This window comes from Etheostoma cragini, chromosome 15 (assembly GCF_013103735.1).
Source record: "Etheostoma cragini isolate CJK2018 chromosome 15, CSU_Ecrag_1.0, whole genome shotgun sequence".
NCBI classification, from domain to species: Eukaryota; Metazoa; Chordata; class Actinopteri; order Perciformes; family Percidae; genus Etheostoma; species Etheostoma cragini.
Window position 1 is genome coordinate 10130167 of NC_048421.1, and position 13804 is coordinate 10143970.

General features: G+C 37.6%; 2 protein-coding genes across 8 annotated transcripts in view; both read right to left on the minus strand.

The window, feature by feature from the left end:
* rnf213a (ring finger protein 213a) overlaps nucleotides 1-3894 on the minus strand; it is a 30915-nt gene extending 27021 nt beyond the window's left edge. For all 4 annotated transcript variants that reach the window (XM_034893080.1, XM_034893082.1, XM_034893081.1 and 1 more), the window contains exons 1-2: nucleotides 3733-3894; nucleotides 1765-1881 (exon numbers count right to left, since the gene is read on the minus strand). In XM_034893080.1, coding sequence (XP_034748971.1) covers nucleotides 1765-1864 — 100 coding nt within the window. In that variant the 5' untranslated portion in view covers nucleotides 1865-1881; nucleotides 3733-3894. The remainder of the gene's footprint in view (nucleotides 1-1764; nucleotides 1882-3732) is intronic.
* Nucleotides 3895-5999: 2105 nt separating this feature from the next.
* On the minus strand, nucleotides 6000-13508 carry LOC117958622 (B-cell receptor CD22-like). Of its 4 annotated transcripts, XR_004659763.1 has the most exons (17): nucleotides 13304-13508; nucleotides 12862-13212; nucleotides 12526-12783; nucleotides 12140-12394; nucleotides 11573-11660; nucleotides 10932-10980; nucleotides 10514-10638; nucleotides 10372-10425; nucleotides 8604-10288; nucleotides 8175-8525; nucleotides 7831-8088; nucleotides 7445-7699; nucleotides 7143-7236; nucleotides 7000-7060; nucleotides 6607-6728; nucleotides 6467-6526; nucleotides 6327-6373 (listed from the first exon to the last, which is right to left on the minus strand). XR_004659763.1 is itself a non-coding variant. In XM_034895115.1 (14 exons), exons 6-14 carry the CDS (start codon nucleotides 8656-8658, stop codon nucleotides 6337-6339), a joined length of 1293 nt encoding a protein of 430 aa, XP_034751006.1. In that variant the 5' UTR covers nucleotides 8659-10288; nucleotides 10372-10425; nucleotides 10514-10638; nucleotides 10932-10980; nucleotides 11573-11660; nucleotides 12140-12256; the 3' UTR covers nucleotides 6000-6336. The 4 variants fall into 4 exon arrangements, 3 of the variants coding, with proteins under 3 accessions (XP_034751006.1, XP_034751008.1, XP_034751009.1); XM_034895115.1 differs by lacking the exons at nucleotides 12526-12783; nucleotides 12862-13212; nucleotides 13304-13508 and having other exon boundaries at nucleotides 6000-6373; nucleotides 12140-12256; XM_034895117.1 differs by lacking the exons at nucleotides 7000-7060; nucleotides 7143-7236; nucleotides 7445-7699; ... (3 more) ...; nucleotides 10372-10425; nucleotides 10514-10638 and having other exon boundaries at nucleotides 6000-6373.
* Nucleotides 13509-13804: the final 296 nt, after the last annotated feature.

The following is a 13804-nucleotide window of genomic DNA, read 5'->3' on the forward strand; positions in this document are numbered from 1 at the left end:
GCACCCTAAGACATGTGAAAACTACAACTACAACGCCTTGCTCTGGGGGTTATCGTTATTTGCCTAAGGCTAATTTGCATTCCAGTCGAATTCGAATCACATCCCATAACTGGTGAAAGATTTGAAGGATGACAATAATAATACCTTTTTGACTGCAATATCCAAATTAATCACAACATAATTTTTTTGTACTAGTACATAATGTCACCTGCTGTACTTTATTATTAGTAGTATTGCTGTCTGCAAATGTGTGGACAGATGATGCAGGGATGCTGCTATGGAGCTAGAACAGTGACAGTAACCTGTGGTATTGAAAATAAAATTTGGCATTGAAACAACAAATATTGGCATTGAAAACTGTTGAACTGAAGTATAAAACACAAACATCAAAAAGTAATAATATCATAATCCTATGATATTATTTCACTTTGACTTTTGTTTGCATCATGATAGGTTTTTCAATGTCAATGTAAATTTTTTCTTGATGTCCGTGTCTTTTCAGTGACAGTTTTTTTTTTTTTACGCTGTCAAGATTTTTACAATGTCACTGTTTTCAGTTTCAACTTTCTGTCACTGTTTTGGCATAGGGAGGAGGGGCCTGAGGGGAGGGATAAAGGGGGCGTGGCTTACGGGTAATTTACAGAGGCTACTGGCGAGAGACCACACCTCCAGACAAATCCTCCCAGAGTTGTTAAAACCGCATATCTGCAATGTCTTCCACACGTTCACCTGGAACCTCCAAATCTCAAGTAAGTCCGTTCATATCTGCCATTTTTTCATATAATAGGCTTCTAGGCAAGTCACACACTCCCTAAAAGGCTGGACGCATTCACTAACAAACTACATTAAAAGTTAACACTAAACCAGCCTGCTTCTGTGTGAAAAAATGGCAGGATTCCTATAGAGGTGCGGTCTCTCGCCAGTAGCCTATGTAAATTCCCACAAGCCACGCCCTCTTTGTCCTTCCCCTCAGGCCCCTCCTCCCTACGCCAAAACAGTGACAGAAAGTTGAAACTGAAAACAGTGACACTGTAAAAATCTTGACAGCGTAAAAAAAACAACTGTCATTGAAAAGACACAGACATCAAGAAAAAATTTACATTGACATTGAAAAACCTATCCTGATGCAAACAAACGTTAAAGTGAAATAATATCATAGGATTATGAGATTATTACTTTTTGATGTTTGTGTTTTATACTTCAGTTCAACAGTTTTCAATACCGATATTTATTGTTTCAATGCCAAATTTTATTTTCAATACCACAGGTTACTGTCACTGTTGTAGCTCCATGTGCTGCCACCCTAAGGTAAGAGAATAACTATAACACATGGCCAAGTCCAAATGTTTATTATTTTCATGTCAAGTCATTTCTAATTTTGCTTTTAAAAGTACTATAAGCCTAAGTATTGCAACACAGACTCATGGTATGACAATACAAAATGCAGGCTTTGAAGAGTTGAACCCACTTTTCTTTTTTTTTATAATTGTTTACTTAACTTTACATACAAGTTAAAACCAATTATTGTGGCAATTGTGTGGCCAAATTGATAGGGGCAGTACCATCAAACACACAATCGAAACACTCTGGCATACAGTTACAGTATACACTACAGTATGACTCATCTGTCCTCCAAATTAGTTTGTGGATATTGTACTAACAAAACAACCAGTGCTCTTTTATACATTTTTCGGACCTTAATAATCACATTTTGTATGTAATTATATATTTTATTACAAGACATTTCTAAATGAATCTACTTACCCTGTGTGTTTGCAGGTTGGACTGGTAACTTCTGGCCACACTCGCTACAGAACTTGGCGGTCTTCTCTGCAATATGTTGTGAACAACTTGGGCACTTCATCTTCACACAAGTGATCTCTGCAAAAGAAGAAACAACTGCAATGTACGTTGATGTCCCACCCTGTCGCGGATTCCTTTCACTTTCAATTTCGCAACGTCAGGCCTCACGAGACAGTCTCCAGCTCTGCCGAAACAACCGCCTAAGTAGTTTCTTTCATCGACATGGACTTTGACCAGTCTTACCCAACAAACTGGCCTCTAAACATTTCGTTAGCTAAGTGATTGAAATGGATAGAACCATAGACAGTTAAAGAAATAGAACTATGTAGCAGTGACAGCAAGCCGCTGCACGCCCACCTTCGGTCGCGCAAACTCACATCAGTCAGGGAAGAGAAACTAAGAGGTCTCACTGCGCACTAGAATAGACCAAGTTCCCTTAAAAAAATTACTAACCTTTAGAAAGATAACATAACTAGTTAAAAGAAGGAAAAAGTAATTAAAAAAAGGAACTCTTCTGTAGAGAAACTAATACTTCAATTACATTTTTTTAAATTAGGAATAATAATACATTCCTACTATAATTGTTGAAAATTACCGAAGACAATTTGAAAAAAGGGATTCTGTAAAATTTGCAGTAGTCTATGCTTCATTTCCAGTTTAAGGACATAATCACTGCTTTGCTTGCTCTTTGTTAACAACCATGGATGTATTAAGAAAAGCCCTCAGGACTTCTGGTCACACCCTGAGGCAACAATTATGGTTTGAATGTTTGACCCAGAGAGAGCATTGCTGTGATTAAGTTTATTGCATATTTGTTCATACATTGTTGTGGGTCTTTTATGTGAGGCAACAGAGTTATTCAGCTCAGAGTTTAGCAAAGAAATGTTCTTAAGATTTCCTAACCAGTGAAAAAAGTGCTACTTTCTGTTCATACTCTATATAGTCAAATATTGTCAAATGTTGGGTATCTCTCACTGAGAATTTCCGTGATTATTTTTCAAATAAAAAATGTGTAAAATAATTGTTATGTTAGCAAATATGTGGTAATATCATAGACTGTATCAGTCTATGGGTAATATTGATAGGCAGGGTAAAAACAATGCCATGAAAATTGCAGGAACTAGATGTGACAGTGTACTTGACTGTTTATTTATGCCCCAAATTGTCTTTAATCCGAAAAACTTGTAAAACAACATTGTTAAAGAAACATTTATGTATTAATCGTGGGGGTATTATAAGGTTGCAGTTAGGATCGCAAAACAAGTTTGCAGAAGGAGAGAGTTTAGACCTATCTTTATTTACAGACTGGAATGAGGGACAACGTTTTTAAAGCATCGAGTGATGCACCCTTCTTAATGAAAAGATCTTTGAGTCCACAGTTTATCCAATAGCGTGGTTGCTTTGTAAAAGTATATTTTGCGTCACTTCCTGTTTAGACCCCCCCAAAAAGAGAAGGAAAATAGAAATGTCGACCTATAACCTCATTCGACAACAGCAAAAGGGAATGCAAACTAAATAAACCTATATTAGCTAACGTTACCAATATTATTGCATAATCACGACACAATAACTGCTCTGTGTCACACGGAATAGGTGTCCTTGCTACATTTAGGCAGCGAGTTAGCTAACTAGTTTACTGTATAACAGCGTTATGTTAGCTCATTAGCTAAGTCTGTTTGCTCTCCGACTCACTTTCTAGAAAAAAATTAAATAAGATGTGCCGGTGCAAGGACGGCTGATAACCAAATGACATTGCATTTAATACCCGTTTGAGCCAGACTTACGCAGAAGAGTCCCATGACAGCGAGGTCTGATAAGTTAGCTAACTACAGCTAATATGATTAACATTACATTATTATTTTGAATTTCTCGAAATGTCTGACGTTATCGCCTCCAGCTTTCTACGGAGAGGTAACAAACATGTCCTACCTGAAAAGACTGTCGCGACCTTATAAATTATTTCTTCTCTTCAGCAAATGGAAAAGCCCAGAAGTCATCTCTGCTGGACCTAACGTTACCGCCGGCAGAGTCACATCCTAGACACTACTGTTATTCCGTTTCCGCATGTCTTGTACAGTTTCGTTTAATCAGAAATGGGCGTCAACTAAAACAGTTTACTTTTAATGGCTCATATCAGTATTTATTTCTGGACTGGGGAGGATGGCTGAGCAAGTTTTTTATGCACAGGTGTGGCAAGTTGGGACTAGTACAACCTGTTCTAATGACACTGATCAACAAATCTAGTTTGTATTCATGATCAAGTGATGCATAAGTACGATATAACACAAGCACAGTCCACACAATCCAAGAGGGGCATGTCGTTTCTGAATGGTTAATGTAAAGAAAGATTACATAGGGAGCCATGGTCCATCAAGTGATTTAGTTACACAAATTGTGGGATTTTCCTTTAGTATTTTATTTTTTAGAAATAACTGTCCCACAGGATAATGCCAAATCTGTATAAACACCCCTTAAAACAGCTTTCATGAAGAGTAGCATTGTCTTCATGGCTTGTGGCATAAAAGCACGTTTGTTTAGATGCATTTAAAAATTGATACTTTTGGGATTTTCAAATTGTGTCTATCTTTGTCCTAAACGATGATTGTTAGTACAAGTGTGTACTTTTACCCAACAGTGCTTGCAGAGTTTTACCTAATCTCTGTCCAGTTCAGTCTCTGGTTAGATAAATACGGTCACAAGCATTCAAGCACCAAGAGAAACTTGTGGCTGTATTTGACTTTCACTTTGAGCAAGGACACAGCCAACTGGCTGTTATCCAGTGGCCTACAGTGGAAAACTATCACAGGCTACGTGGAAATGCCTCCATTGTGTTAATGTGTGCAAATAGAAAGCAAGAAGTCGTTCACCACAGCAACATGTCCACAAAGTAGCAGCACTGGACCAGTTCCTGTATGTGCCCCTCAACTTCAACAGATTTGTATAGTCATTTTAAAGCTACACATGGATTCAGGCTGAGCTATGTGTTTGTAGCTCTTGCATAATGCCTTCTCTAGGTAACTCATCCGTAGAAGCAATCATATTGTATATAGTTACAGTTAATAGTTTACACTGGGCATCCAGTGATGTCTGTGGGATGACCTTTGATCCTGTTTGAGCTGTGTCTCTCTACAGCTCTCACATGACACAAACTTCTCCATTGAGGCGAGTTGTGTTCATTTGAGTAATGAAGGCTCAACACTAACTTCTGTAGAATGCTATGCTCTTAAATTGTCAGCAGAGGGCAGAATAACCTTGAACTTTGTGTAAGAATGTGCCATTGAGCGCAGGGACCAGACAAGTTTTATTATTTCAACCGTTTGCATGTGGATGCTGTGCCAAAAAAAAAAAAGAGTCACCTTATCTTCTGGAAACACCTACTGTATCTTAAGTGTTTCAGGTTCATTTTGTGCAAGTATGTTGTCATGGCAACTTAGACTGCACTCCCAGCTTAGGTATGTGTTGCATTGAAGCTGTCAGATCTGAAGGTATCTTAACTTGTTATTTACAACGCAACTTGTATAAAAGAAAGAGAAAGAAAGAGAAACAGAGAGAGAGAGAGAGAGAGAGAGAGAGAAAGAGAGTCCTCTGGCCCTATAGCAAAAAAAAAATGCATGCACAAGTCAAGTTAAAAACAAAACCGCAAAAGTGGAAATCATAAGAATAACATTAAGAGCTGTTTGGAGACTCTTAAATTGTCTCAGATACAAGAAGTAGGAGAAGAAGCTTGTCAAGGCCATTTTGTTGCCCAAATTGTTTTGGCAAATAAGAAGTTAAATGAAATGGCAAGTAGCCTATAGTTATCAATGATGAATGTTTGCATATTAAATGTGAAGGTGTATTATTTCATCTACATCCATCACTGACGCCCGGAAGGGCAATCAGGCCGATGTTATGAAGTATTAAAAATGTAATATGATGACACAGAGTGTTACATTAATAGGAAGAAAGACAACTGAACCTGAATGAGTCGTGAGTTCACTTGTTCCCCTGAAACTGTATAATGTTTTTGTTTTCTCACATTTGTGTATTATAATAGTTTGTACCTCACTTAATGTCTGTATTTAATTTATTTAACATATTTCCATCTTTTATGAACCTGCTCCAATTGTGTGCGGCCTGGTTGAGTAATACATGACTAAAATACTTAAAAACCTAAGAAACTAAACAACAGCAAATTAACTTCCACAGTACCAAAACACAACACAAGAGCATTTATTATTTGTAAAACCCTGAATACCAGAAAGTAACTTAAGAGCCAGCTGGTGCACCTCCACACACATACTGTATGATACTCAGGCATGGCGAAAGAAATATGATCACATGCGTTCAAAAAAAAACGTAACTTTTATTTTTCTCTTTGATGAAACCTTGAGTTTTGACATTTTACATGGTCCTCTTTTTTTGGTCTTGAGTTTGATCAACAAGAATTAGCGTTGACAGAAGAAAATGTATTTGTATTGTATGTGTATGTTTGTAATATTTTGCCACAATTTGTTTCCTTTTCCTTCAAAACGGCATGTGCTTGTTGTCCATTCAGGGAGTTTCAACATATGTAGGATTCAAGAGTTTCCTGAAAAACAAAGAAGCAAAGAAGAAAACATTTGCACTGTTTTGTGGTGATCTTATATTAAAGATAAATATATGTGCTTGCTGAGCTTTATACCTGCACACTGTGCTGTAAACCACCCCTTCGTCATCGTTATGGGAGGCCATCTGCTGCTTCCTGCACGCGATACAGTTGATGAGTGCCTCTAATGCAACATAAACTATTTTTTGAAAAATAGGTAACATGAAATATCTCACATCTTTCTCTCGGTGTGAAAGTCAACAGTTGTGTAGATGAGCTCTAGTGTTTGTTCCTCACATCCATTTCTCTCTTGTGATTGGTTATTGTCCAAAACACGATAGTTGACATAGACTGAATTCTGAATATGCATGAATATAAAAATGATGAATTAGTGTAGAACATATTATCCTCTTACATTCAGTTCTCAGTTCTACTGCATGGCGGGTTTTTACACACAAGAAAAACAACCTCATGAGTGGAACTTGCTTGCATGATTAACGTGTTTGTAGACAACCACCGTGCAACTAACATATTAACCTGTAATGTACAGGATGTCAGCTATAAATAACAAATTCAGAACACAATAGAACCATATAAGCCTTAAATAGTCCATGTAATATTAGTCCCACCTGGGTGTCTTCCTCACACTCCTCACTCCTCTCTGGTGCTCTTGTCCTTTTTCTGTTGCGTCTGAAAGACATTAAAAGACTTTTGAACATCATCACATGATTGTTGTGAGCTATTTAAGTGATAAAGTGTAAATACAGCTTACCTTCTGATGGCAAAAACAATGGTCACAATCATTAGCACAGAAACAGCAGCAATTATGGCAATGATTAGTACATCTTTGGTAAATGTCCAATCTGCTGTGTAGAAAGGCCGTGGCTTAGCTTTGTGAGACAACAATGAAGTAGTCAAATGAAAGTCAAAAGATGTGACACATAATCTACTCGTTTAAAAATGATTGTTTCAATTCCGCTTTGATGAGCCTTTAAAAATATATATTTTTTTCAAAACTGTTCAAGCAAAGGTTTATCAAAGACACTAAATATGAGCAAATAAAAATCCACTTACATTTAATTTTTAAAGTAACAACAGAGGAGTTTTGGCTTCCATGTTTGTTGCTGGCACTGCATAAATACTGGCCACCATCATCAGGGACGAACACAGGCCCTTTTCCAACATCCATTACATCACCGTCATCTATTTTAACCCAAGTATAATTCTCCACTGGGGGGTTTGCATGGCTGCTGCAGGTCAGGGTTATGTTGCTGCCGGCGTCTGCCTCCATCGATGGTCTGACACACACTGATGTGTTCTTGGGGCTATCTGAAGAAAACTGGAGCTGTTAACTATCAAATAACTCATTTTGCAAATTGGTAGATTTCATTTTCATTATCTAAATCCCATCGTTTTTATTTCTTTTTCATTCAAGTGTTGATTTTGTGTCTAATACTCACATTCAACATCAATATGTATGACTCCTGAAGATGCTGCTGTGTGTCCTTTTAGAGAACAAGTGTAGTTTCCAGAGTTTGTGAAGGACATGTTGCTTAAATAAAATGTAGGTCCCTCAGCTATGGGTTCTCCATTCTTAAACCAGGTGAAAGCAGATAAAATGTTCCCGCCATCACAGCTGTTTCTGCAGGTCAGATTCACAGAGTCGCCCTCCTTTGTTATTCCGTTTCCATTAGGCTTTGTCAATGAAATGCTCAAATCTAGAAGAGCAAAGTACAGCTTAAGTTTGTTTATGGATTAAAGTGCAGAGAAGATTTACAATTATAGTGTTGTTATTACAACTTACCAACAACCTTTAATGTTGAGCCATCCATACCAGTCCACTTGCCTCTTTCGTCATTAGTTGTAAATCTGAAGACGTGTTTTCCTGTATCATTGTGCTCCACTTGGTTTATTTTTAAAGAACAATTGCGATTTGTGTCACCAATATACTGAAATCTCGTTTTCGTTTTATTCAAGTTACTGTAAAAATTGAAAGGACCATTAAAAATGTGATATTTTTCATGACCCCATGCAGTACTTTGCACTATCAGATTGCCAGGATAGGAAAATGAACAAGGAATGACAACAGACGAGTCTTTCACTGCACAGATATGTTGTTGGTGATAAGTCACTTTCCACTCACTGCAAAGAGCACCTGAAACAAATGTATTGCTGCATGCATTAATTCAACATAAAAATGCTACCTTAAATGAGAGTAAAATGTTGTACTTACTGCTCAGAAACAGAAGCATCAGTGTCCATGTCAGGTTTCTGCCTTCAACACACATCTCTATTTGATTTTAAACTTTCAGCTCAAAGTCTCTGCAGAATACTTTAATTGTTTTCACAGAGTCAGTGTGTCACGTTGTAACCAAAGTTTCCTGTAATGTACCATAAGTACCCTTTTGGATCGTCTCTTGAAAACATTCTATGCCCCTGAAATGAGGTCGCTCACACCACAGACTCAATGCACAGCTTCAATCGGATCCTGAGCGGTATACATATGAAACCAGGCCCTGCAGAGAGGAAATGGCACACAGCACACACTAATAATGTTGTTTTATTGTGGGCAGAGCAGTCAAAGGTACTGTGACATTTTTTAAACACCCCACAACCAAGTGTCACTATTTAGTGTATTGACTGTACTCTGTTCTTAAAGTATGTTTTAGCCATATTCATTTTCCATGTTTACTTTTGATAACTTGCCACTAAGTGCTATGTGTATGCAAAATGTGAACTACAGTGTAAACTACAGTGTTGTTGAACCTGTACCTTGTTATATGCTTTGCCAATACACATCATCAGCAATTAAACTCAACTTTACACATCAAAAGTACCACTGCACTGCATATGTGAAAAAGATGTATAAAGCCTGTTGTGGCTCCAGAGAACTGAGCGAAGTCTGATAAATTGCCTCAAATGATGTCACTTAAATCAGCGTTGGTTGGGGGGGCTGAACACTACAAGTTTGAAAATGAAAAGAACCTGGAGGTGTGGAGTTGAAGAGAAGGGAGCTCATCATACCAGAAGTCCACTTCTTGCTCTGCATGATCAAAATGTCAGCCATAGAGATGCATCGTGGGTAATGCAGGCACGTTTTGCGAGGACGAAGAATGTGTGGGATAAAGAAGAGGATGTTTCTGTTTCTGCTGCATCAATTTCCTAGATTACTAGAAACAAGTGAAGTCACCTCATTCTCTTGGTACATTATGTCGAAGTGTGTTTTAGAGATTTTAAACATTACGTAGTTTTTGCAGTGCATGTCTATGTGGTTTGTGTTATGTGTATGTGGACCTGGTGAGTATATCTCATTGCATCAAAGAAAAGAAAGACCACTAAACAGCAGGGACGCGTTTAGTTTTACTGTAGGTGACAATGTTTTTGTTTAGCTCTCCTTTATCCAATACAATAATTTGTATCTTACATAAAATATTTATTTCACATATTTCTGCCTTGTCAGTAGTGCAGGTTTACAACTCCTGAGATGCTCTGGAACTAAAGACTACAGGAAGTAAATTCACTTTTACAGTGCCAAAAGCACAAAACAGGAGTTAATGTGATTTATAAAACACTGAGCATCAGAAAGCAACTTAAAAGGCAGTGTGTGCACGCACACAATCCAAACACATTTGACACAGATGAACGGTGAAAGAAATACAATAACATGCATTAAAACAAAAACTAATTTACACAGTAATTTGTACCTTCATGAAGATGCCTCTTCACATTTTTTTTCTCACCTGGTTTATAATATTTATCTTGAATACATTGCAGGTGCAGCACATCTTACAGATTTTCAATAAGTAAGAAAAAAATGAGAAACCAAATGCCCTCAAAACCCACGTATTACTGCAAAACGGCGAGTGTTTAATTTCAAATTGGAGAGGCTTGAACTATAAAGGGTTGGATGGATGGTTCCTGAAAAAGAGAATAAAAATGTTTGCAGTGAAGCCATTTTATGCGAATAATCATTCATTAAATGTGTGTTTCCTGAGCTTCACCTGCACGCTGTGATGTAAACTACGACTTCATTATGGGAGTCCGTCTGCTGTAGCCTGCAGGCGATGCAGTCAATCAGTTCATGTTCCTCCCATGCATCAAACGTGGAAAAAATGGATCAAATCAAGTGTAAAAACATCTCACATGTTTGACTGTCTTTTGTTGGTGAAGTGTACAGTTGAATAGACGACTTCTGTGGCTGCTTCCTCACACTGATCGCCCTCTTGTGATTGGCTGTCACAGGGCAGCCAGTTGACATAGTCTGTATTCTGCATACAATCAAAAACAATTTTTAATTAGTGTAGAACAATCCCTCCTTATGTTTTAAATTCTACCTTTATGTTTTTGTTATGAGCTTCTGTTTCAACCACACAACCAAAACAACCTCTGCTTTCTCTTATCTGATGTCCATCATGGTATGTCATTGAGCAGAGATTTAGGATGTGGGTTAGATTTGCCTTTCACCTGCTTAACTGGGTTGCAGACAACTTCCGAGAAACTCCCAGCCCTAATTGTTATGTAGTATGGAGCGTACTGTCTATGTATGCCACAAAAAGGTCACCTGCATGTCCTCCTCTGTCTCTGGTACCCACGTCTTTTTTTTGTGGAGTCTGAAAAAAAAAAAGTGATCATTGCTAAGACATGATCGTGATATACATCAGCAGACCTCTGAGCAATGAACAACACAGTGCAAGGATTCTTATTTGTGGTCTGTCATTAATTCTGCCACATCCGGTCATGTTTAGCAAACACCCAAAGATGATTTTGCTGACAGGACCTGATTAGGTAACGTAACCTGTGTGCTCCTTCAGGACTTTACATACGGTACATACTGTACATATGATACCTTTAGAGATATGATGCATTACGCTTGATTAAACTGGCAAACAATGTAACAAGTAATTGGCATTGGCTCCATCTCGACCAGCTGCATTTAAATGTTGCTTATACCTAAATCTGAATTAACAAATCAATAAGATATAACGATAATAATAATAATTATAATATGGTAACAAGGTCCATTCTGAATAATCAGTGTTTTTACTTTTGACACTTAAAAGAGGCTACATTTTTTTTAACTTATGACAAATACATACTTTTGCTTAAATAAGATTTGAACGCATGACCTATACTTTCGTATTATCACTCATTCTAAATACTTGACTGGTGCGTGTTGGAAAAGGAGCTACAAATACAGCTTACCTTCTGACGGCAGTAACGAGAATAACAATCAGGAACACAGCAACAGTAGCAATGATTAGTACATCTCTGGTACACGTTGCCCAGTATGCTGTAAAATAAAGGCAGTGTGTTACAGTTGTTTTCATGATTTGTTGTTCAATAAGTCCTAAAATATGTGGCACAAAATTATTTACAAAAGGGTCTAATTCAATTGACCCTATTTGGAATCATGTGTTATAACACATATACTCCCTGGGGTCTATATTCACTTCAAACATTAGGAACACCGCTATAACTTCATTTTACATTTGTTCATGCAAATTCTATTACTACATTTGGTTTAATTACACGGTTTTATTGTTATTTCCAGACAACTTCGAAATTAAGAAATACACAGTATGTATTTGTAGAAAACAATGGTTGATTTAGCAATTATTTAAATTTTTACATATACTGCAGTAGGGTCAGCAGGACCCCAATCAATGATGAAGTCAACGTCAACAAAGGTAAAAGAATCAAAGAATCGTGAGTTAAATTAGAGAAAGACACTAAAGGACTGGTAATATGAGCAACTAAAGATCCACTTACGTTTCATTTTTAAAGTAACAACAGAGGAGTTTTGGCTTCCATGTTTGTTGCTGGCACTGCATAAATACTGGCCACCATCATCAGGGACGAACACAGGCCCTTTTCCAACATCCATTACATCACCGTCATCTATTTTAACCCAAGAATAATTCTCCACTGGGGGGTTTGCATGGCTGCTGCAGGTCAGGGTTATGTTGCTGCCGGCGTCTGCCTCCATCGATGGTCTGACACACACTGATGTGTTCTTGGGGCTATCTGAAGAAAACTGGAGCTGTTAACTATCAAGGAACTCATTTCGCAAATTGGTAGATTTCATTTTCATTATCTAAATCACATCGTTTTTATTTCCTTTTCATTCAAGTGTTGATTTTGTGTCTAATACTCACATTCAACATCAATATGTATGACTCCTGAAGATGCTGCTGTGTGTCTTTTCAGAGAACAGGTGTAGTTTCCAGAGTTTGTGGAGGACATGTTGCTTAAATAAAATGTAGGTCCCTCAGCTATGGGTTCTCCATTCTTAAACCAGGTGAAAGCAGACAAAATGTTCCCGCCATCACAGCTGTTTCTGCAGGTCAGATTCACAGAGTCGCCCTCCTTTGTTGTTCCGTTTCCATCAGGCTTTGTCACCGAAATTCTCAAATCTAGAAGAGCAAAGTAAGCTATTTCTTTAGATTTAACCTAAGAAGATTCACAATAATTTTTATATTGTGAAAACTTACCAACAACCTTCAATGTTGAGCCATCTTTTCCAGTCCATTTGTCCCTTTTGTTGTTAGTTGTAAATCTGAAGACGTGTTTTCCTGCATCATTATGCTCCACTTGGTGTATTCTTAAAGAACAATTGTGATGTTTGTCACCAATGTACTGGAATCTTGCTGTGACTTTTTTTAAGTTCCTGTCAGAAATGAAGCGAGTCTTGAAAGTATGAGACTTAACTTGACCCCACATGACGTTTTTCACTCTCAGGTTGTCAGGATAGTAGAACAAACAAGGAATGACAGCAGAAGAGCCTTTCACTGCACAGATTCGTTGCTGTTGGTAGACCACGTTCCATGTATTGCAGACAACAGCTAAAAGATATGGATTCAAACATACCCTGTAAGATAGTTTTTAAATAATTTAAACAAAAAAAATTAAACAAGAAGTAAGTGCTGTTCTTACCAGCCAGAAAGAGGGGCATCAGTGTCCAAGTCACAGTGCACATGTTACAAATAAAGCCAAATCATCAAGCTTGTAATTGATCGTAAAATGTTTGCAAAATGCTGTGCAGGGGTTGTCGATGGCCTTTTCTCAAAATACACAGTGAATGAGTTGTTGCTTTCCTTCATCTGCTTCTTAATCTATAATCTTAAAGAACAGCTTCCTGTAATGGAAAAAATAAGGTCTTTGGTTGCTTTAGGAAAGTTTTCAGCCTGTGAAATCAGGTCACATGCATCGCACTCAGTCCTCCCCTTCATCTTTTTCTGTTTAGATGTGTGACTCCTGTGCATGAAACATAAGTCCTGTGCATACTGGCAGTCTTACTGCATGTTGCTTTGTTGTGGTCATACCAGAGTTGTCACAAAGTCTATTTTCCATTTTGTACTTTTCATAGTTTTATTGTGGCTGCATGGTTGAAAAATAAATAAATAATTAAATAAATAAACTTAACAGGGATTCACG